Source organism: Trachemys scripta, chromosome 13 (assembly GCF_013100865.1).
Source record: "Trachemys scripta elegans isolate TJP31775 chromosome 13, CAS_Tse_1.0, whole genome shotgun sequence".
Lineage (NCBI taxonomy): Eukaryota > Metazoa > Chordata > Testudines > Emydidae > Trachemys > Trachemys scripta.
In genome coordinates this window covers 39930824-39955249 of record NC_048310.1, presented here as the reverse complement: position 1 = coordinate 39955249, position 24426 = coordinate 39930824, and the positions used below count along the sequence as shown (strand labels likewise).

At 47.1% G+C, this 24426-nt stretch overlaps 1 protein-coding gene across 1 annotated transcript in view; it reads right to left on the bottom strand.

The window, feature by feature from the left end:
• The window catches only part of HYDIN (HYDIN axonemal central pair apparatus protein), a 372923-nt gene that overhangs the window by 123871 nt on the left and 224626 nt on the right, over positions 1 to 24426 (bottom strand). Inside the window, exons 23-27 of the mRNA XM_034788808.1 lie at positions 12359 to 12472; positions 11987 to 12089; positions 8903 to 9022; positions 7859 to 8068; positions 3450 to 3587 (exon numbers count right to left, since the gene is read on the bottom strand). Of these exons, the coding sequence (XP_034644699.1) occupies positions 3450 to 3587; positions 7859 to 8068; positions 8903 to 9022; positions 11987 to 12089; positions 12359 to 12472 (685 nt within the window). The remainder of the gene's footprint in view (positions 1 to 3449; positions 3588 to 7858; positions 8069 to 8902; positions 9023 to 11986; positions 12090 to 12358; positions 12473 to 24426) is intronic.

The following is a 24426-nucleotide window of genomic DNA, read 5'->3' as shown; positions in this document are numbered from 1 at the left end:
TTATAGTCCAAATAGACAAGGCAGACAATGTGTGGAAGGGGAAACTGAAGCACAGAGAGGGGACGTGACTAGCCAAGGTCACACAGCAGGTCAGTGGCAGAGCCAAGAGCAGACCCCAGAACTCCTGAATCCCCAGCCAGTGCCCCATCCCTATAACACACTGCAGCCCCGAGAGATGCATACTTTTTAGACAGCTAAGGGTAGTTTGGGGCCAGGAAGTAGCATTATTGGAGAAATGGGCTAAGGCTTAGATTTGTGAAGGTAGACAGGTGTTGCTGCATTCAGTGTTGCAACAGCTAACTCTATTAGGAGCCCAAATTTCATTTTCAAAAGGAATTTAGGCACTTAGGAGCCAAAACCCCATTGACGGTTGATGGGATTTAACCCCTACATGGGTAAATTGCTTTTGAAAATGAGACTAAGGCTCCTACATCAGTGAGGCACTGCAACGCTGAGCGCAGCAACCCCAGAGTACCTTTAAAAATCTGAACCCAAAGGAGAGATCAGCAGCTAGTGTCTAGAAGTTACATGGACATTTACTTAAACTAAAGGATGGCCGAAGGGAGGAATACAAGACAGTCCACTTCAGAGACCAAGGGAATTTTCTTACCAGCAAAATACAGGAGCCAGTGGGGAAAAGGGAGGAGCAAACGGAAATGAAAAGCTAACTGTGTTTTGTACAGATCCCATCCCTGGAGCACACACAACCGGAGGGCCATATTGGATGCAAACACCCTAGGCATATATGTAATTCTAACTGCAGAGGCCCCTGTGCTGCAGGATCACGAAGCTGGACTGGAAAGGAGACGGCTATCAGCCGGGATAGCAAAACACAGGCAAGTCCATGGCTCTTCTCTCGCGAATTCCAGTCCCTCTGTTGGGGATGTGTGGGGGGTCACCCAGCAGAGCAGTGCGATTGAGCAGAGCCGGTGTGCACTCTAGCACATTAACTCGCTCCGACGTGTCACGGTCATAACAGGTCGGCAGTAGCCAGTGGACATCGTGTGGTTAGCGCTGACAAGGCAGCACCTCGGAGAGTCCTGCAGAACAGCAGGTAAGAGAAGGCACTGGCTTCCAGAGGTGGCTCTGAAGGTGAGCTGTCCAGCCGCAGGGCTGGTAGGTGCTGTAGCCTTTAGAACTCACCTACGGCCAACATCTATGAGAAAACCAGGGGATCTCCCCAATGTGGGGGATCCTCTTTTTGCTGCTGTGCTCCTCCCTGCCTAGCCCCCAGCACCAGCCGCCAGCTCTCTTTGGCTCCCCGTGCACGGATAACCCTGGTCAGGGGGCAGGGGAGCATATATAGCAGGGGGCAATGCTGCTCTGAGCAGTAGGAAACTTCTGCAGGTTCTCTCGGTTGATGCTCTGCAGGACTGATTGGCAGCCTTCCATGCAGAGTGGCTATTCCCTGGCTCTGGTAGCCCCAGACCTGGAGCCCCACTCAGGCAGGGTCTGTCAGACAAAGGTATCTTTGTTCAACAGAGCCATCAGCCAGCATGCTCAGTGGGCACAGCGTAGTGGAAATCCCTGGGGAACACAAGCGCAGCCCGTAGTAAAAAGCCAGCCAGACCAGGTCCTCGGCTGTGTTAGCAGGGGGGCAGCAGCCGTTACAAAGCACTTAGCCCCCATCCAGAATCCCGGGCAGTCCTGCTTGCTGTACCTCAGGCAGGAGATCACAGTCTCAGAGAGGCTGCAGCAGAGGGCATCAGAGACTCATCTATGCGAAGATACCAGGCTTCGTGAAAGTTATGGGGCAATATTAGAGCCATTTGGCTTCCTCTCCTTGGGAAAGAGGAGACTTGAAAGGAGCAATAAGCATTGTTGTGGCAATAAGTGGCTGGTTGTAAGGTTTACAGCTCTCTCTGTCTCCAGTGATTTCTTCCTCAAACTGCTACTCCCAAGGATGTAACAGGTACATTAATCACACTGCCGAGGGGACATCACTGCAGCATGAGGGGCAAGCTGTGGCTTTCCCAGACCTATACCGAGGCAGTGAGATGGGGCTTCTCCTTCCATTTGGGGCTGAGCAATCTGCTTAATGGCATGGACTGGTTCCCCCGCTGCATCGGTCCTGCTTTGTGGGCAGATGAACAGCAGAGAGGGATTGGCTCCAACTCCTTCTGGCCCCCCTCTAGCCTTATTCTTTAATGGTTAATAATTGTATTGGTTGCCAACAGATACTACCCTGTTTCCCCGAAAATAAGACAGTGTCTTATATTAATTTTTGCTCCCAAAGATGCGCTAGGTCTTATTTTCAGGGGATGTCTTATTTTTCAGAAATGAAAAATGCCTTATTATCGGTGGATGCCTTATTATCGGGGAGGTCTTATTATCGGGGGGATGCCTTATATTACAACGAGAGGCAAAACTGTAAGTAGGCCTTATTTTCGGAGGATGTCTTATTTTCGGGGAAACAGGGTAATGTAATGAGCTGGAGGAACAGGGGTCTAGTCTAGTCTAGTCACTGCTAAGGAAAAGAAAAGGCTAAGCTAGTTCTATGGGCAACACCCCTAACATCCTGCTGCCCAGAGCCCAGAGACTGCTCTGGTGGGGCCTGTTGCAGAGTTATGGGAGCCTTCCAGCCCCCAGCCCAGCCCATCCAGCAGCACAAGGACCATCAGGACCTCAGGCAGTACTTTGCGCTAAGGAGAATAAACACAAGCTGCATGCAAAGCCCATCAAAGCAGAGAACACAAGCCAGTGCAGAGGCACACAGGTTTGTGTCCAGTGGAGTTGACTCAGAGGTCTGGGGAGAAAGCAGGAGTGTGAGAGAAAGAGAAACTGAGCAACAGACACACACTGGGCTTTCCTCACTCCTGAGATCTTCTCTGAGCCCATAAAAACAGCAAGGACTGTTCCCAAACGAAACGTGCCAGTACAAGTATACTCCTGAGCACTTGAAAGAGACACGCCAGCACGCTCGTGCTGAAGGAGTGGGTGGATAAGATGGCGTCTGTGATTGGGCAGGTGGGGAAGGAGTATCTCTTCCTGGGTTACAGACCAGGCTCTGAGGTTGGCTGGGCTGGGCTGGGCAATGTGACCCAGGTTCTTCTGGGAAGAAAAAAGAATCTGTGCAATCCAGTTCCATCGGCAGCACAAACCCAAAGCTCCCAGCCGCCAGGGCTCAGAGCGTGGCCAAAGCACTTGAGCTGCCTGCCGCTGGTCGTTTGATGGGGGAGCCTCCTGCCGCTCAGAGTCTATTAAGGAGCATGTCCATTTGACCTTCACTAGCTCCCAGCAGCTATAACCTTCCATCATCTCCCCTGCTGGATTTACATCCTCATCCTCTGGCAACACAGCTAGACAATCGCCCTTGCTGTGCCAAGGAGGGGGCTTCCCTTAGGAATGGCGATCAGCCCAGTCGCCAGCACTGGTGGGGCCTCTGGCGGGCACTGCCAGGATTTTAACTCTAGTCCCTCAGGGCTCCATCCATCTGTCACAATACTCACCGTGGCAGGCAGGATCAGTGGCACTCCTGGCGGAGGGTTGTCGGCGGAGGCCTGGCTCGTGTTCAGTACCATGTACCCAAATCCAACCTTCCCGCTATTGCACAGCGTGATTTCAGCTTCAATGACTTGGTCAAATAGCTGAGGGGAAACGAGCGGAACAGGAGAGTCAATACCAAGGCTTCTTTTCAGATTCGCTTCCCACATACTCATAACACGCAGACAAGGGGACATTCAAGGAAAGCAAGAGACAGGAAACGGTCTTCCAAACGTGGCGCTGTGGTCACGAGCTCGGCAGGAATCCAGCAGGACTGGATACTCTGTAAGAACATGCAGATTTACGAGAGAAAGGATTTAAGCAATCAGGAACCAAGGAGGAGTTTTGGAGGGGATGTAAATCCCCCTGGCTTCAGGGCGTAAATCAGCCTCTAATTGATGGGGATATTTCCTGGGGAATGTTTGTCCCATAACTACCTGCTTCAGGGTCCTGCACCTTCCTCCGAGGCCTCTGAGCCAATGTCAGAGACAGGACACTGGCCTGGGCGGCCCCGGGTCTAATCCAGCCTGGCAACTCCTATCTGGTAAGCAGGAGAAGCTGTGAATGAGCACAAAGATACCTGGGAGATCCCCCTCAGCTCCGCAAAGCACGAACATCTCCTGTTCTTTGCTGCCGTTTTCCAAATGTGCCTCTTCTGGGAAAGCAAAGATAGGTGAGATGATATCTGTTATTGGACCAACTGCTGTCGAAAGCTTGTCCCGTCCACCACCAGCAGTTAATCCAGTAAAAGATTGATTCACCCACCTTTATCTCTCTCATAACCTGAGACCAACACGGCTACAACACTTCAAACAATTGATTTTGGAAGATAATGCTGTATTTCGGACTCCCTGGATCAAACCGATCCCGGGGGTAACTCCCCTGAGGTCAAAGGAGATAGATCGGGGCAGATTTGTCCCATTCCAGTGATAGCATAATCCAACATATGTGATGTTAGTTGACATGATTATTTTAATAACGAATGAATGTATCATTCATCCTCAGGGAAAGCATCCAGAACACTGGATTCTGCCCAACACTGCTTGGATGAACCTGGAGGATGTATGCAGGAAAATGCTCCTATGCCCAAGTATTTTTGGAACCTGCAGTGGTAGGAAAAGGAATACAATAGGCGCATCAACATCTAAAGAGATTCGATAATAATCTCTTTGGTCTTGTTTAGTTGGTTTAAGTGAAACAGTGGTTCTCTGAGTTTTGATTCTGATGTCCGAGTCTCACACCATTTGGTCTACAATTACTGGGTTCTAGTTAAATACACTATTAATGGTGAAAAGGCACCACAGAAAACTGAATGACTGGTTAAAGGAAAGGAGCTCAATTCATCTGTGGTGCTTTAATACATGGATGAAACCGCCCCACTGCCTTTAATTTGTTTTCAGGCATTTGCAGAAGTAGAGGCAAAGATCAAACCAAATGTCACTAATTACTAAGTGCTCTCCTACAGACTCTGAAGGCATGTAATGTGTCTCCCAACTCCCCCTCCTCTGTCTCTTTCTCTACATGGTCAAGGAGGCTGGTCTCTAAGTAACAGAAAACCTCAGATTTCCCATATCTCGCTGTCATTGGGGCTGCCATGTTTTCTAAAGAACAGCTCCCTCCATGGGCAGGATGAATCTGAAAACTAACACAGATCCTTCAAAGGTTTATTCTTCCTTCATTAACGTGCAGGTTCATTAAAATCCCCTGACACCATAGTACATTCGTGCTGCTTCCTACGTTACCAGCAGAGGAATACCTTGCACAGGACTGATCATGGCATGAATCTGATTGACCTTTACCAGTGCGGCTGGAGTTAATCGATAGAATCATTTTTCCTACAAGCAACAGCAATCTTACTTCCACTGCTTCCCTTCTACTAAGCCCAAGAACAGTAGATACCAAAAAGCTGCAGGGCTGAAGAGGGTATGCTGCCCACAAGAGAGGTTGTTGGGGTACCGGCAATACCGGATTTACAATGGCGCCAGTGGGGCACTGCGCCGGGCCCACGCTCCGAAGGGCCCCGCCCAGCCTCTCTTCTCCCGGAAGCTTGGTGCTGCTGTGCTTGGGGCGCGGTCCTGCTGTTGCACGGCAACCGGCAGCCAAGCTCCCCCTCCCCCGGCATGTTGTGCACTCGCCCCTTCTCTCACTGGGTACGGCTTCACTACCCACCGTGTCGGCGGGTAGCGATCGATTTATCCAGGATCCATATATCGTGTCTCGTTAAGATGCGATATATCGATCCCCCAACGCGCTCACCGTCGACTCCGGAACTCCACCAGAGCGAGCGGCGGTAGCGCAGTCGACGGGGGAGCTGCGGCCGTCGATCCCGCGCTGTGTGGACCCCAGGTAATTCGATCCAAGGTACTTCGACTTCAGCTACGCTATTTGCGTAGCTGAAGTTGCGTATCTTGGATCGATCCCCCACCCCCAGTGTAGACCAGCCCACCCTCTCACCCTGCTCCGGATCAGCTGTTTGTGGGGGGAGGGAGCAGCAGCCACGCAGCCTGGACACTGGGCAGGGTGAGTCTGCTTCTCAGGAAGGAAGCAATATTTTTACAGGCTGCCTCCCAGATCTTCCTCCCTGTCCTCCTGCCCGGCCCGGGGCCCCCTCCTCCCACTTCCTCACTCCTTGCCCCTGGTGCCCCGTCCTAGCTCCAACTCCTAATGGGGGCGAGGGACCTTGCACAGCAGCACCTGGTCCTTCCTCCCAGATCCAGCCTGGGCTAGAGTAGGAGCCACCTGTCCCTCCAAGTCCTGGGAGCATCGGGCGGCTTAACACTAGTGAGGGAAATGCCCCTTCCAGCAGCTGCTGTCCCCTGAAGTGTGCAGGCACTGAGGGTCGGGGGGGCCTTAACACTGCACCCCCACCTTTACTCATCCCCCACTGCTATAAGGGGGAGAGCGGTAAAGAGCTATTGCATCACCAGCACTCACAAGGGGAGAAACACTAAATAAATACTAAATAATAATAAAGAAATAAAACACTAAAAGGCCAAAGAAATGCCTGTCCTTGACAGCAGCACAACCTCATTCCTTACCCCTCCCATGGGATACAAAAGAGGTGAGACGAAGATCCCAGACCCAAAATGGAACATGACCCTAAGTTGTAAAGGATGGGACTGTGGGCGTGCATTGCAGATATATTTGGGCCTGCTAAGGAGGAGGACGGGGGAATGGGAAATGAGAATAGGAAATAGGGAATGGGAAGGGAATAGGAAATGGGGACACAGGCAAGGCTCTGTGGCATCAGAGATGTAAAGGGGGACACAGGTTAATTTTTCTATCTACCCAATGGGACTCAGTGCTCAGTCTAAAAGATACCATCAGAGATGCCTAGTTTTGCAGTTCTCAAACTGTGGATTTGTGTCTCCAGAGGTAACCTGCTTATTAAGCGCAAAAATGTTTTTAATAAATAAATAAATAATGTATAGAGGTGAGAAATAACAGACCTCAACTCTATTGTCCCTCTGCAAATTTGTGTACACAGGGTCAACCCCTTACCTCTCTTTAAAAGTGAAAAGTTTCAAAAAGTTCAATGAATAAAAGATTGTTGGGGGCAGAATAGATCTGGACAAGGAAAAGTCTGGAGATAAATGTGAGAAGTGAGGGACATTTTTTTGTTGTTAAAATATTATGTTTGCTGTTGAAGGGAAGAAGTCCAGAATACTTAACATTGTTGTTTTAGTTAAATAAAACAATTTAAATGTCTGTCTGGTGATGTTCTCCGCCTAATACAGCATGGCAAGAAAATCCTCCAAATATTAATGATTAACCTGTTGAATTGGAGATAGTTCACCTCCCAGTGACTTCATAAATATCTGCTTCAATTATCTTTGGTAAATGAAATAACCAAACAATCATTCATTTTCTCATATAGCTATAGAACTCATTGGAAAAGTTTTCAAAATAAATCACGGTTTAAAAATGTATAGTGTGTACCTTCTAAAAATGAAACCTAAATCTATCTCTGATTTGTGAAGAATATGTTTTAAGGTTATAACAACCAAGAACGGACTTTTATGTAGAAACCCATGATTAAATCGAGTCTTCCTAACTAGTGATTTAAATCATGATTTAAATCACATCCACCCTGCCTGCTGTGCTCTTGCCCCTGTCCTCTTCATTCCCCAGGGGGCCCACAAATATGTTTGGCACCGGGCCCACAAAAAATTAATCCGGCCCTGGATACAGGTGTATATCATGCAGAGGAGGTTCTGCTGACAGCGAGAGAGGGGCTGTGAGGGGCCGTATAACGGTATCCAGAGACAGGGGCACCCTGTCAGAAGGGAACATATGACAGCACGGGATGATGGCACATCCGGCCAGTTGAATGGAAATTGGTGGCTCTGAAACTCAGGCCTCTCCTGTGTTTTACCTGCAGCCCATAGTCAATCTCCTTTATGTCAAAGGCGTAACTGATGAGTGAAGCCTCTCCGCTCAGCATGATCTCATAGGTAGGGCCTCCCTCGACTTTGCACAGCGCCTTGGCCCGGGCAGTGATGTCGGCGTGGCCATAAAAGGTGAACGAGACCTGCTGACTCTCGCTGGGTTGCAGCATTCCATAGAGGGGCAAGATGTCAAACACCTGGTGGAGGGAGGATGGGGGGGAGAGGGCGGAGCAAGGCAGACATGACAAAGTTAAACATTTCAAAGTGCAGAAATCAATGGATAGCAACTTCAAAAGAGCTTCATCCTGTCAAATGCCCTGGCATTCTCCTCTGCACAGCAGTTGTTTGGAGCAAGGCACAGATGATACTGGCTCCTCCAGTGGAGGCAGGTACAAATGGAATGTTTCTAATCTCCGGCTTACAACCCCCCTGATCTAAACTGAAGGGGCATAGGGGATACGTAGTCTCCATGGTCACGAAGGCAGCATTAGTGCGGTCTTGGGTGGCAGGAGGTCCTCTCAGGTGAGGTTCCTCTTCATTGGAATTCCCAGCCCTTGAAGGGCCTTCAGACAAAGTAAGAGTCAGCAGAGCCCAATGCAAGACACAGGGACTCAGTTCGGCTTACTCCCAACACGCCTGATGTTGTTCCTGTGCTGTGTGCTAAGGCAAACCACTGCCAGAATTGTTATTATTAACCAATTAATTAGTGAAGGGATGAGTATTGAAGTCTTTACACTCTATCCAGGCAAAGCTTTTATTGAAATCAGTGAAAGTGAAGTCATTGGGAGTTTTCCCTCAGAAAGGTGTTACTGCTCTTCAGAAGAAAGGTTCTAAAAGATACATAGACTTTAAGGTCCATGAGTCTTAGAACCAGTTAACACATGTTGCGATGATGGCAGCATCATACAGCGTGTGGTATAGGACATTTTGTGGGGCTGCTACAGGGGTGTCCCTGGGAATGATCCTTAGAAGTGAGGCAAGAGACAAGGGAGTGAGAGAACAGTCTTAAATCCAGTGAATCTCCTACTTACTTCTTCCACCCCTGTTGCAAGAAGGTCTTCCGACTCCACAAACCACAGTGATTCCTTGAGCTCCGCCGGGCTCTGAGACAGAGAAATGCCTTCCACCCCATCGGCACCCACCATTAGCATCTAGGAAACAAACAGCACAAGTTAGGGCAGTGGTTCTCAACCGGGTGAACGTGTACCCAGAGCTCTTCCAGGGGGTACATCAACTCATCTAGATATTTGCCTACTTTTACAACAGGCTACATAAAAAGCACTAGTGAAGTCAGTACAAACTAAAATGTCATACAATGACTTGTTTATACTGCTCTATATACTATACACTGAACTGTATGGGTCACCTGTGCAACCACACCAACGAAGCAGGCAATGCTGAATACACGATAATATTTATATTCCAATTGATTTATTTTATAATTATATGGTGTCATAAACATACAGCTAAGGGTAGCATAAAATCCCTCTTTACCCTGTAAAGGGTTAATCCCTTTTTTACCTGTAAAGGGTTAAGAAGCTCAGATAACCTGGGTGGCACCTGACCAAAAGGACCAATAAGGGGAGAAGATACTTTCAAATCTGTGGGGGGAGGTTTTTTGTCTGTGTCTCCTGGAGTCAACAAGGAAACAGGGCAGGGAAAATACATCTCCCTAAGCCATATCTAAACTAAGCATCTAGTCTTGCAAAAATAGTAAGTAATAGCAAAAAATGCATTAGATTACCTTTTGTTTTAGCTTGTAATTTTTCCCTGTGCTAAGAGGGAGGTTAATCCCTGTTTTTGTAACTTTGAAGTTTTGCCTAGAGGGGAAATTTTCTGTGTGTTTGAGTCTTTTGTTATTCTGTAAAGTACTTACCATCCTGATTTTACTGAGGTGATTCTTTTACCTTTTCTTTAATTAAAATTCTTCTTTTAAGAACCCAATTGATTTTTCATTGTTCCTAAAAATCCAAGGGTTTGGGTCTGTGTTCACCTGTACCAAGTGGTGAGGATATTATTCTCAAGCCTTCCCGAGGAAAGGGGGGTGCAGGGCTTGGGGGAATAGGACTCCAAGTGGTCCTTTCCCCTGATTCTTTGTCTAAATCACTTGGTGGTGGCAGCATACTGTTCAAGGCAAGGTGGAATTTGTGCCTTGGGAAAGTTTTTAACCTAAGTTGGTAAAATAAGCTTAGAGGGTCTTTCATGTGGGTCCCCACATCTGTACCCCAAAGTTCAGAGTGGGGAAGGAACCCTAATGTATGGTCAAAATGAGAAAGTCAGCAATTTGTTAGTAATAGTGTGCTGTGACACTTTTTGTATTTTTATGCCTGATTTTGTGAGCAAGTAGTTTTTAAGTGGGGTGAAACTTGGGGTGCACAAGACAAATCAGACTCCTGGAAGGGGTACAATTGTCTGGAAAAATTGAGAGCCACTGAGCTAGGGCAAGCAAACTGCCTCTCCCAATCTTGAGCCCACCCCTTCCTTTTCACAACGAACACTGCAGCCATTTTGCTCCTGGCTGGGTCAGTCTCTGAACATAGCACGCCTGCTGCATACATTATTGTATTACACATACATAGGTACATCTCATCAAAAGCCAAAGGCCCAGACCCTGGTTCAGAAAAGTGTGGGCACACAACTGATGTGCAAATGAAGCAAGAGGCGTAGTTAGGGCCATACTTAGCTACTAATATATGCATTTACCTGGTTCACCTGTGCAACTGTAACCCACACACCTCCTGGGTGTGGTGGTCTGTCCTATCTAGTGGCACTTAGAGAGAGAGAGATAAAATGTGTCTGCTCTACAGCCTTAGCTAAGAGCCCGTTGGCTTTTAGCTCATGCACTAACCTCCAGAGGTCCCCAGTTCAATCCTGCCCGCCGATGACAGGGGTCTGTCGGCGTTACACCACCACAGCAACCAAGCAGACAATGCTGAATACACTACAGGCCTGCATTTGAAAACGCGGCTCACAATGTATTTATAGTCACTGAGCACCATTTTTCCCAGTCAAGAGAAAATTTCCAGAGTGAATATTCCATTATGATAGTTAAATTCTTAACAGTGACCACCTGGTGACCCTTAACTAGAACGTACTGCAAACTTAACTTTGCCACCTCTTGAATTCTGTATGCTTCACAACATCATAATGATACTATCCAGCTCTTCTCCACTATTTTTCATCAGTCAACCTCAAAACAAAGGAAGCCAGTAGCACTACCCCCATTTTACAGGTGGGGAAACTGAGGCACAAGAGGGGAAATGACTTGCCCAAGGTCACCCAGCAGGCCAGTGGCACAGCTGGGAATAGAACCCAGGTCTCCTGAGTCCTGTGCTCTATCCCTTAGGAAATACTGCCTTCCTTTCATCTTAATGTTCCATTAACATATTCTCTTCAGTGGGATGCAGAACTAGGAGGCAATTCTGATAAACATTAACATCAATGTCTAAAGAAGCAAGGCTAACAGCTAAAGGTCAGAGAACTGAAGAGAATTTTCAAAGCCATGCATAAGAATTTAGCAAATGACAGACTTTGTGCCTTTTTCTCCAAAGCATCATTTCACACAAGTACCTGTTGACTTTCCTTGTCACCATCCCCCAGGGATTAAGAGATACAGGAAGAAGGTAGCAACTACATCAGTAGGCAGTTCTAGCTGGGTTTGAGCCGGTGTGGGGTGTTTGTAGGTCAGTCCTCAGTGTAGATTGCATTAGAAAAGACTAGGAAGTTAGAAGCTACTTGTGTAAATTAAGGAGAGAGTCAGTAACTGCTTTTGAAGTTAGTATGTAAACACAGGCCTAGCCTGGTGCTGGGTGAGAATTAGGTCAGTGGAGAAGAGAGGTGTGATTTTTCAAAGTGCTTAGTGTCGGCCTAATTTAGCTCCCGTTAAAGTTAATGGGAGTTTTACTACTGAGACGCTGTGAAGAGCAGAGTTAGAGCGCTGCAGTGAGTGTTTGAAAATCCCACCCTAGATGTATGACCTACCAAGTCAGCAGGCAATTTGGAAGGTTTAAAGGTAGGGAAGGTGACTAGTCTGATTCTGCTGGAGTGAGCAGGTGAAGCAGGTGAATGACTTGGACTTCATGGGATCCAGGCAATAGGGCTAGAGGAATTGATACCTTTATTTCTGAGGAATCATTTCTGTCCAGCGGCTCTTTGCGTTGGGTCTCCTCTTCACTCGTCCCATTGGCATGTTTCTCCACATCCATCTCTCTGGAGTTTCTGGGGAAACATACGGAGAGAAAAGGAATAAGTCACCAGAGCTTTACCAAGCGTCCAATAGATGTTTATCTCCTGCAGCCCGCACTAGTGGGAAATCAAACTGGGAAACGCACAAGTCCCACTGGGTTGCTGGGAAAGGCCATCTGTGACCGCCAGATCCTCTTGGACGGCCCTGACAGCTCACAGACGGGCCGGCTGTGGTGGAATGGGTCCCCGACAGAAAGCTCTGTCAGAATCCAACGCTTGAGGCTGACGATTTCTGTACAAACCTCACAGAGATGTTGCTGTCAGTTTGTTCTGAGGCTGCCTGGGGCTCCTGCTGAGTTTTCTGCTCATTTGTTGGTTCGGGTTCAATGATGGACTTACGTCCTCCAGGGCTGAACCTTGAAAATGAAATTAGGTTTAAACATGAGCATGCTGTGAAAATGCCTGCACCCGAGGGGGGAAATATTGATTTGAAATTCCCAGAGCTCCATGCAACCGCTCCCGAACTTGGCAGGGTGAGGTCCCAGGACGGGTGTTGATGTCGCTATGGGTACATCTGCCTGGCAATCAGGAGGCATGATTGCTGCATTCGTAGGCAGATCACAGCTAGCCTTGACTGAGCTAGCTGGCTACAAACAGTAGTGTAGCTGTGCCAGCCTGGGCTAGCTACTCGGGTACAATCCCACCCGGGACCCGGGTACGTACTCGGACAGCTAGCCCATGCTACCATGGCAACATTACTAATTTCACTGAGCAACTTTGATCAATGCTCGCTCAGGTGTGCCTATGAATACTGTCCGGATTGCAGTGCAGACATCCTCTATGCATGAAACTGCTCAACTGTCACTGCTCCCAGCTGCTGCGGGAACTGAGTACGAGTACCTAATGGACAACATTGAGTATTTCAGGCTGTAAAGAGGAGGGCAGGTCATGCTGCACCTCACAGAGAGGCCACTTTCCATGCAGATACTGTGTTGCCGTGTATTGGGGCAGCTGCTCCATTCTGGGGTGGAAGGGTTTAAAGCAAGCCAGCGAGGCTGCGCAGCGCCACAGCCAATCCTGGAAGGGCCTATTGGGAGCCAAACAAGTGGTGACTTAAAAGCAGCCAATCATGGCCAGGCTGGGCCCTATAAGAAGGCTGCAGGGCAGAGAGGAGCTCAGTCTCTCCCTAGAGGGCAAAGGGAGAACTGGCTCTTACAGAAGCACCTAAGATAGAGCAGGGCAGAGCAGGGCAGGGCAGGGCAGAGCGACCAGATAGCAAGTGTGAAAAACTGGGACAGGGGGAGGGAGGTAATAGGAGCCTATATAGGAAAAAACCCCAAATATTGGGACTGTCCCTATAAAATCGGGACATCTGGTCACCCTAGGGCAGGGTCAACAGAGGATGGGAGAGCTCTGGGTTGACAACTGCCAGACTGGGGCCCTTACACAAAGGGGCAGAGAAGGTGATGGGAAAGTGGCCCAGGGAAGTACGTAGTAGAGGAGAGTTGGAGGAGTAAGTGGCTGCGGCTAGAGGGTCCCTGGGTCGGGGCCTGGCCACCCCTCTTTCCCCCCCACTTGCCAGTGATGAGAGTGGCTAAGCCAGACTGCAGTTTGCCCTTGGAAGAAGGGGCTAGACTGAGGACTGCAGGGAGCCACTGAGGTGAGTGATAGATCCAGAAGCTGCTGGTCCCTGGAAGTGGGGAGAGCCAGCGGAGCGGGCGCAGCTGGACGGCAGTGTCCAGAAGCAGACGCCGTGGTCTGGGAGTGATGTGGGTCTGACTGTGAGGACAGTGGAGACCACGAGAGTAACGGTGAGCGAGACACCACTAGCGAAGGCGTACTGTTGAAAGAGCTAATTCCCAAACCAACCAGCAGGAGGTGCCACTGTGGTGAGGCTGCACCCCGTGACAGGCCGATGTTGGTGTCTTTGCATTTCATTGGAGCAAAGAACTAAGGGGGAAAGATACTGATGTACTGATACAAGGAGTAATGGTCTCAAGTTGAAGTGGGGGAGGTCTAGGTTGGATATTAGGAAAAACTTTTTCACTAGGAGGGTGGTGAAGCACTGGAATGGGTTACCTAGGGAGGTGGTGGAATCTCCTTCCTTAGAGGTTTTTAAGGTCAGGCTTGATAAAGCCCTGGCTGGGATGATTTAGTTGGGGTTGGTCCTGCTCTGAGCAGGGGGTTGGACTAGATGACCTCCTGAGGTCCCTTCCAACCCTGATATTCTATGATTCTATTGCGGGGCAGAGAGGTGTTGGGAAAAAGAGAGAAAGAGGGCAGGTTAAAGATTTGATTCTCTTGCCTCACCAAAAAAAAGGCTATGCTGAAAAATGAGAGGCAGTACATTTTCTGTGCAAGGAAACTATACCTGTGGAAGAAAGAGGTGTGTGTCTCATTACAGAGGGGTCACCTTCTAGCTAGAGCATTGCATCCCAATGAACACTACATCCAGAGCCTTAAAACCAGTCACTCACCCAAGTCACACATGTGCATCACAGCTAACTCTCTATGTGGCAAGGCTAAGCACGTCTAAGGATCTTAGTGGCATTGCAACGCAGTCTATTTATAAATAGCTCCAATTAGCAACATCCACTTGCTGTAACTTTCTTCTGTCTGGAGGCCAGTGGCCTTTGAAAGAGTGAGAATTTCTTTCTGACAGGTCTTTCTGACTGCATCTACACTAGACTTTTATCCCTGAAACGCCCATTGTAGCTGCCACAGGTACAGGTCCCCGGGTAGTAGCAATGATCTGAACTCTAGTGTAGACATACCACTGGCACCAATGGCCTTCCAACCACATCACCTAGCTCTGCTCAGGGCACGTGGAGACAGTTGAAAAAGAGCAGCAAGCCCCAGAGCCTTGTTTGCACTACAGCAAACCACCACTGTGCTATATCTGCCCGAGTGATGATGGGGAATTCCCTGGGGGGGGGGGAACCTAATGTTAGAAAAGGCCTCAGAGCACAAGGGAAAACAAATCAAGTGCTTCCAGTGACAGCTTTACAACTACATGTGCTGCTGACTGGCATAAGTGAGGAGCAAACATAGCAGCGGCAATACGAAGTGACTTTGAGAGTAAGCTTTGGTCCTTCTAGGTTAATATCCACAAATCCCTGACAGACGCCCCCCCCCCCGGGTTACGCAAACCCGACTGATGCAAATCCGCATTTACGGAAAAAGTTCCGTAAGCTAGAAATAGGAGGTGGTTTTTTTTTTTCTTTTTTTTTTTTGAGTAACGGTCGGGTATACGTTTCCAACTTACGCAAAATTCGAGTTACACAAGGCGTTCCAGAACGGAATGCTTGCGTAAGTTGGGGAGTGTCTGTATTTGACTGTATTTGTAATCTTAGGTGCCTGCGTCACTCTTGAAAACGGAATTTAGCGCTAAATTTCAAAAAGATGCAGATAGACACCCAGAGGGATTTATTCCTTAGGTGCCTAAATAACTTTGAAAATCTGGCCCCGGGAGCCTAGGTCCCATAGACTCTTAATGAAATTTAGGCTCCTAGTGCCTAAGTCACTTTTGAAAATGAGATTTCATCTCCTAAATCACTTAGGTACTTTTGAAACTATGACCCTTCATCAGCTAGTCAATGCTTGGCATTTGGTAGTCGAGCTTTGTGCCTCGTTCCCAAAGCTGCATGGTGCTGTTTCCGTTTCCTCATTGGCTGATGTGTCCTTTGCAAGTCACTTACATTTCCACCTGAAACAAGCTTCATTTTGCCATAAAATGATCTTTTATTCCCTTAACTAACTGAATCTTGGCTACAGGCTTGAAATCAGAAAAATTTTGGCAGGGGGCAAAGTTGTGTCAGCATATAGAACATTATATGTGATTAAATGATATCCCACAAAGAGTTGGGGCGAGGGAGAAGTGGAGCATATAGACAAAAAATTGGGGACAGTGGGGCAAACCAAGGTCGGGGGTGGGGGGGAACTGCACCTCTTAATCCATAGCAAATGATGCCCCTGCCTGAAATGTGCTTCTGATGAACATTTCTAATCTCAACATTTCACTCATATGAACTCTCATGAGAGGAGAACAAGAAGTGTGAACATTTCTGAACTGCAATCCAGAGGGCCCAGAAATGACTGTGAATCCTTCCCCTCCCCATGTACTCAGCTAGGGTCTCAACTCCTCTTGGTTCCACTGATTTCATTCATTGATTTCCATGGAAGTGAGGAGGCCTTTGAGGGTCTGGGCCTAGGCCAGAACATTTTGGCCATCCCTTTTGGTTATACCCACACTGCTAGCAATACTGCCTTCTAACGAGAAGCCTCGTGATAAATACTGCAGTTAATAGCAACTCACGAGAAGAGTAAAGCCCCCGAGATGGAAAATCTGTAGTCACTTATTAAATTATGCCCAGGTTTATAGAACAGCTTAAGGCAACTTCATTGGACCACAGAGCCTAGATAATAACAATATCATTCATCCTAAAGTGGAAGCCCTCTGGGATGCCATGCTGGAAGATAATATGACTGGGAGCTTCTGCTAAGGAGAAGCACAAAACCACTAAGACTTTTACCAGAGGAAAAAAAATGAACAACAAGAAATGAAACACTTAAAATATGGGAGTGAGATCATCCTCAGGGAACTGACAGGGGCCATAGGAAAGCTTATTACTCACAGTTAAGACAAACTCCATAGGGTTGGAACAAAAGGCAATTGCTGTTTTAGAAAAGCAAAAGGGATGGGAGGGGATACAAGACTGAGAGAATACCGGAATGAAATTCAAGAATCCTCAGTCCATAGGCAACTCTCTCACTGATATTAATGGGAGTTTTATCTAAGTAGGAACTTCAGGAAATGGCCCAAAAAGAGAGGAGGAAGTGGGGAATGGCTTCACAATGGCTCATCTCCTCCAAACTCCATCAGAGTTGGTTTCACGGAGGCATCCCCTAAGCTCCTCATCTGATCTTTCCCCTTATTTCCCTTTGTGCCTCATGCCTTCAATTGTCCAGCATCATACTGATCAATCGTCCTTCCAGAGCAGGGCTGGAGAAGAGCAGAGGAGAGGAAGGCTGGTCCAGAGGCTAATGTGCTAGCCTGGGATTCCAGCCACCCAGAGTCAAGTTCCTACTCTGCCAGAGACCTAGGGCAAATAGATTAGGGTACACTGCACACAGGCGGTGTGATTGAAGCACGTGTAGATACACCTTCGTTAGCTGGAGTACCAACAGCAATGAAGCAATGGTAGCACACAAGTATGTCAAATGAAAGAGAGGCCCATCCAATTACATCATGTAATGGCAAACAGGTAAAAAGTGACAAGTTTTAAAAGTGCTTATATACAAATGCTAGAAGTCTAAATAATAGGATGAGTGAAACTAGAGTCCCTCGAATTAAATGAGGATATTGATATAATAGGCATTACAGAAACTTGATGGAATGAGGATAATCAATGGGCCACAGTAATACCAGGGTACAAAATATATCAGAAGGACAGAACAGGTCGTTTTGGGGCGGGAATGGCACTATATGTGAAAGAGCCTAGAATCAAAAGTAGTAAACATTTTAAATGAACCAAACTGTTCCATAGAATCTCTATGGATAGTAATTCCATGCTCTAATAATGAGAATATAGCAGTAGGGATATATTACTTACCACCTGACCAGGATGGTGATAGTGACTGTGAAATGCTCAGGGAGATTAGAGAGGCTATAAAAATAAAAAAAACTCAACAACAGGGGATTTCAACTATCCCCATATTGACTGGGTACATGTCACCTCAGGACGGGATGCAGAGATAAAGTTTCTTGACACCTTTAAACGACTGCTTCTTGGAGCAGCTAGTCCTGGAACCCACCAGATGAGAGGCAATTCTAGATTTAGACCTAAGTGGAGCACAAGATCTGGTCCAAGAAGTCATTATAGCTGGACCGCTTGGTAACAGTGACCATAATATAATTAAATTTAAACAACCCTGTGGCTGGGGAAACACCACAGCAGCCCAACACTGTAGCATTTAATTTCAGAAAAAGGAAATACACAAAACTGAGGAATTTAAACAGAAATTAACAGGTACAGCACCAAAAGTGAAATCCCTGCAAGCTGCATGGAAACTTGTTAAAGACACCGTAATAGAGGCTCAACTTAAATGTATCCCCAAATTAAAAAACATAGTAAGAGAACCAAAAAAGTGCAACTGTGGCTAAACAACCAAGTAAAAGAAGCAGTGAGAGGCAAAAAGGCATCCTTTAAAAAGTGGAAGTTAAATCCTAGTGAGGAAAATAAAAAGGAGCATAAACACTGGCAAACGAAGTGTAAAAATATAATCAGAAAGGCCAAAAAAGAATCTGATGTACTGCTAGCCAAAGACTCAAAGTAATAGCAAAAACATTTTTAAGTACATCAGAAACAGGAAGCCTGTTAAACAACCAGTGGAGCCACTGGACGATCGAGATGCTAAAGGAGCACTCAAGGACGATAAGGTTATTGTGGAGAAACTAAATGAATTCTTTGCGTCAGTCTTCATGGCTGAGGATGTGAGAGAGATTCCCAAACCTGAGCCATTCTTTTTAGGTGACAAATCTGAGGAACTCCCAGATTGAGGTGTCAGAGGAGATTTTGGAACAAATTGATAACCTAAACAGTAATAAGTCTCCAGGACCAGATGGTATTCACCCAAGAGTTCTGAAGGAACTCAATGTGAAATTGAAGAACTACTAACTCTAGTCTGTAACCTATCATTTAAATCAGCTGCGCTACCAGATGACTGGAGGATAGCTAATGTGATGCCAATTTTTAAAAAGGGCTCCAGAGGTGATCCCAGCAATTACAGGCCAGTAAGCCTGACTTCAGTACCGGGCAAACTGGTTGAACCTACAGTAAAGAACAAAATTGTCAGACACAGACATTAACATAATTTGTTGGGGAAAAGTCAACATGGTTTTTGTAAACGGAAATCATGCCTCACCAATCTATTAGAATTCTTTGAGGGGGTCAACAAGCATGTGGACAAGGGGGATCCAGTGGATATACTATACTTAGATTTTCAGAAAGCCTTTTACGAGGTCCCTCACCAAAGGCTCTTAAAGAGAGCTCTCATGGGATCAGAGGGAAGGTCCTCTTGTGGATTGGTAACTGGTTAAAAGATAGGAAACAAAGGGTAGGAATAAATGGTCAGTTTTCAAAATGGAGAGAGGTAAATAGTGGTGTCCCTCAGGGGTCTGTACTGGGACCAGGCCTATTCAACATATTCATAAATGATCTGGAAAAAGGGGTAAACAGCGAGGTGGCAAAATTTGCAGATTATACAAAACTGTTCAAGATACTGGGACCAGGCAGACTACGAAGAGCTACAAAATGATCTCACGAAACTGGTTTCAGAGTAGCAGCCGTGTTAGTCTGTATCAGCAAAAAGAACAGGAGTACTTGTGGCACCTTAGAGACTAACAAATTTATTTGAGCATAAGCTTGAAGTGGGCTGTAGCCCACTTTAGTCAAAAAAGCGAACAGAATGTTGGGAATCATTAAGAAAGGGATAGATAATAAACAGAAAATATCATATTGCCTCTATATAAATCCATGGTATGCCCACATCTTGAATACTGCGTGCAGATGTGGTTACCCCATCTCAAAAAAGATTAGAAAAGGTTCAGAAAAGGGCAGCAAAAATGATTAGGGGTATGGAATAGCTTCCATATGAGGAGAGATTAATAAGACTGGGACTTTTCAGCTTGGAAAAGAGACGACTAAAGGGGGATATGATAGAGGGCTATAAATTCATGACTGGTGTATAGAAAGTAGATAAGGAAGTGTTGTTTACTACTTCTCATAACACAAGACTGGGGTCACCAAATGAAATTAATAGGCAGCAGGTTTAAAACAAATAAAAGGAAGTATTTCTTCACACAGTGCACAGTCAACCTGTGGAACTCCTTGCTGGAGGATGTTGTGAGGGCCAAGACTATAACAGGGTTCAAAAAAGAACTACGTAAGTTCATGGAGGCTAGGTCCATCAATGGCTATTAGCCAGGATGGACAGAGATGGTATCCCTATCCTCTGTTTGCCAGAAGCTGGGAATGGGCAACAGGGGATGGATCGCTTGATCATTGCCTATTCTGTTCATTCCCTTTGAGGCACCTGGCACTGGCCGCTGTCGAAAGACAGGATACTGGGCTAGATAGACCCAGGTCTGACCCAGTATGACCATTCTTATACTCTTATGTACCCTGCATCCTGGGTAGATGGGGCTAACGTGCTACTGTGGCTTCGCTGCTAGTGTTGTTCAAGTTCAAAGTTAGGTCAGGTACACCTACAGTGTAGATATACCCTTAATCAATCTGTGCCTCAGTACCCTACCTCATGGGGGCATTGTGAAATACCATGGTAACTGGGTCCAGAGAAGCACAATGGATAGGCAGATAGATAGAACTTCTCCTTTGGGAACTAGTTGATGTCACTCCTGAATAGGATGTAGAAGTTGCCGAAAAACTCCTGAGAGGTACTCTTGCTGTTCAGTGATACGCGTACTAGGTCAGCTGCCAGTCATGTGCATATTTGAATTCATAGAATCATAGAAGATTAGGGTTGGAAGAGACCTCAGGAGGTCATCTAGTCCCACCCCCTGCTCAAAGCTGGACCAACACCAACTAAATCATCCCAGCCAGGGCTTTGTCAAGCTGGGACTTAAAAACCTCTAAGGATGGAGATTGCACCACCTCCCTAGGTAACCCATTCCAGTGCTTCACCACCAGGGCCAGTGCAAGGAAGTTTTGCGCCCTAGGCGAAACTTCCACCTTGCGCCCCCCCCAGCCCTGCGGCAGCTTCCGCCCCCCACCCTGAGGCGCCCCCCCCTGCGGCAGCTCCCTCCCTGTCCTGAGGCACCCCTGCAGCAACTCCCCACCCCCCCGTCCCGGGGAGCAATGTGGCACCTCCCTACCCCAGCTCACCTCTGCTCCGCCTCCTCCCCGAGCACGCCGCCCCCGCTCTAATTCTCCTCCCAGGCTTGCGGCGCCAAACAGCTGATTGGCGCTGCAAGCCTGGGAGGCGGGAGAAGTGGAGCGGCGACCGTGCGCGCCGGGAGGAACGCTGTGAAAAAAAAAACTGGGGGCACTGCTTTTTGGCGCCCCCAAATCTTGGCCCCCTAGGCAACCGCCTAGTTCGCCTTAATGGTAGTACCGGCCCTGTTCGCCACACTCCTAGTGAAACAGTTTCCTAATATCCAACTTAGATCTCCCCCACTGCAACTTGAGACCATTGCTCCTTGTTCTGTCATCTGCCACCACTGAGAACAGCCGAGCTCCATCCTCTTTGGAACCCGCCTTCAGGTAGTTGAAGGCTGCTATCAAATCCCCCCTCACTCTTCTCTTCTGCAGATTAAACAAGTCCAGTTCCCTCAGCCTCTCCTCAAGTCATGTTCCCCAGCCCCCTGATCATTTTCGTTCCCCTCCGCTGGACTCTCTCCAATTTGTCCACATCCTTTCTATAGTGGGGGGGGGGGAACAGAACTGGATGCAATACTCCAGGTGTGGCCTCACCAGTGTTGAATAGAGGGGAATGATCACTTCCCTTGATCTGCTGGCAATGCAGTCCAATATGCCGTTAGCCTTCTCGGCAACAAGGGCACACTGCTGACTCACAGCCAGCTTCTCATCTACTGTAATTCAGTTCGGTATTGCCAACCCCAAGCTTTCAAAAATCACAAGCTTGGTTTTAAAATGATTGGACTTTTAAAAATAATAAATGGGAGGTCCTTTCTTTGTCTTCCGGTTTCTGGCCTTTAGGTCGCATTCACTTCACATTTTCAAGCACAAGTCACACTTTGTTTTGTTAAATAAAAGCTGAGATTTCTTTTGTAATGATGTGGCTCCAGCAGTTGGGCCCTTACGAACAACACCAAGTATTGAAAGACTTGTGATAAAATTCCAAGAGTTTGCAAGATGGCAGGAGACTGCCTGGAGCCTGTGTGTCACTTCAGAATTTGCTGCCATCATGGGAGCAAGGGAGTAAGATGTGTTATGGACTCACTTTACTGTGGGTACATCTATACTGCCATCAGGAGTGTAACTGCAGCATGTGCAGACACCCTCGAGCTAGCTTTGATCGAGTGGCAGCGCAGCACAGGCTAGATCAAAGCTGGCTCGGGTATGTCCTACTTCTGGCTTGCAGCGTAGACATGTCCTGGGTGGGAATGTGCTGTCCCAGTACTCCGCGGCAGAGCTGGCCCAGTATTTCAGGTGATTCTGTTTGTTGACTTCACCAGCACTGAAGGGAAGAAGAGGAGTGCCTGGAAAATACCTGATTTTGACAGTGATTTCTTGCTCTGTAAATCAGAGCTTACAATGCATGATCAATCAAAATATAAAGATAATGGGAATACACTATGTACGGCAGGCAAGCCCAGAGCACACAGTGGCAGGCACAATAGGGAGAGTTTGTACAAGCACTAAGATGCACAAGGCTGGTTTGCACAAGCATGGAGCACACAACGACAGGCCTGGGAAGCAGTGCTTTATATAGTCATGGATTGCACATCGATTACGCAATCACTGAAAACACAGAAACCAAATGAATGCCTGAGACTTTATCCCTTTTCAAGTTATTTCTAGTGCAAATGATGGGCTTACACTGACATCCCTTGGTATAACAGCTCCATATGATGTTCTATGGCAGGTGGCAAACTAAAAGTAGATTCTCTCCAGTGCTACCTTCCACCATCACCAATCTATCATGCAACAATGTGTAAGGTAGCTGACCAGCAGGAGTAATTTCCTAGCACTCACGGGGTTCATATCAATCGGTTCTGTAAAGCACAGAATCCTTGCCTGTGATTTGATTCACTGGGAGAGAGGGGTGATTTTTGGGTTTACAGGACTTAAGACTTCTAGGCCACCTGGTGTGCGATTTTATAGGCAAGCAGGGCACTGGAGACGTTAACGTTACATCAACACCTACAAACTTTAGGACTGAAACAGGCTTTTCCAGGCTGCACTGTAATCTTAACGAAACCAACACACACATTTCCCTGGATATCTCCTTTGTTCTTTCATAGACAATCATTTTTGGAAGGATAAACTGTCTAACAGGTCTGAATTGTATGGCTGTGTTAGATAATGTAGGTGGTTGGAGCCTTCTCCAGACAATCTGAAACCTTCTTTTATATTGCCCGTTTAGAGAATGCTGACACATTGGTTGCATTGTTTGCTCCATGGACAGGAAAGCTTGGCAAACAGCTTAGCAGAAAAAACCTCACCGTCAGCAAGGTGTTATGCTAAATCATGTTTACAAATGAAAGTAAAATAATTTAACATAATATAAAAGTGAACAGAAAAACTCCCATCTCTGTCCCATCTAACTGGGAGTGGACATGACGTGGAAGACAATTTGTACTGACCAACAATTATCACTAAGCCATTTTCACTCAGCATGACTATTGAGAACCGTGATATATTTAACATGATAGATTATTAAGAGGATGTGTCACTTTTTAATAAAACTATTTTAAAAACTAATAATCCCTACCTCTTGCATAGCACTTTTCATCTGTAGATCTCAAAGCACTTAACAAAAAGTCTGCATCAGTGTCTCCATTTTACAAATGGGCAAACTGAGGCACAGAGCAGGGCAGTGACTTGCCCAAGGGCACCCAGGAGGAAGCTGGCACTGCTGGGACTAGAACTGGACTGAGATTCAGTCCAATGCTCTAGCCATACGGCTTCCTACCTTGTTCGAAAATGGCACTTTAAACATTTCCCCATCATGTTTAGCAGTTGTTTAAGTGACATGGATCCAAATTCATTTTACTCGTCAGGCCAGGTCAATACTTTTGTTTCAACTGCCCCAGCCTGGGTTTGACTAAATGAGAGAGAGAGAGAGAGAGAGAGAGCACCAAAATCTATGTATTCTGGGATTCAAGAACAATTCTGTATAGAACTCCAAAAGGTTAGATCAGCAAGACATGAAAGATCAGCCATTTGTTATTTGTCAAGGGGGAGCCAGCACTGAAACAGACTTAGGGTATGTCTACACTACAAAATTAGGTCGATTTAATATAAGTTGATTTGATACAGGCGACTATGTGTGTCCCCACTTAAGACCATTACGTCGGCGGAGTGCGTCCACAGTACCGAGGCTAGCGTCGACTTTCGGCGCGTTGCACTGTGGGTAGCTATCCCACAGTTCCCGCAGTCTCCGCCGCCCATTGGAATTCTGGGTTGAGCTCGCAATGCCTGATGGGGCAAAAACATTGTTGCTGGTGGTTCCGGGTACATGTCGTCAGCCCCCCGTGAAAGCAACGGCAAAAAATCATTTCTTGCCTTTTTTCCTGGGTTACCCATGCAGACGACATACAAGCATGGAGCCCGCTCAGCTTACTGTCACCGTACGTCTCCTGGGTGCTGCTGGCAGACGCGGTACA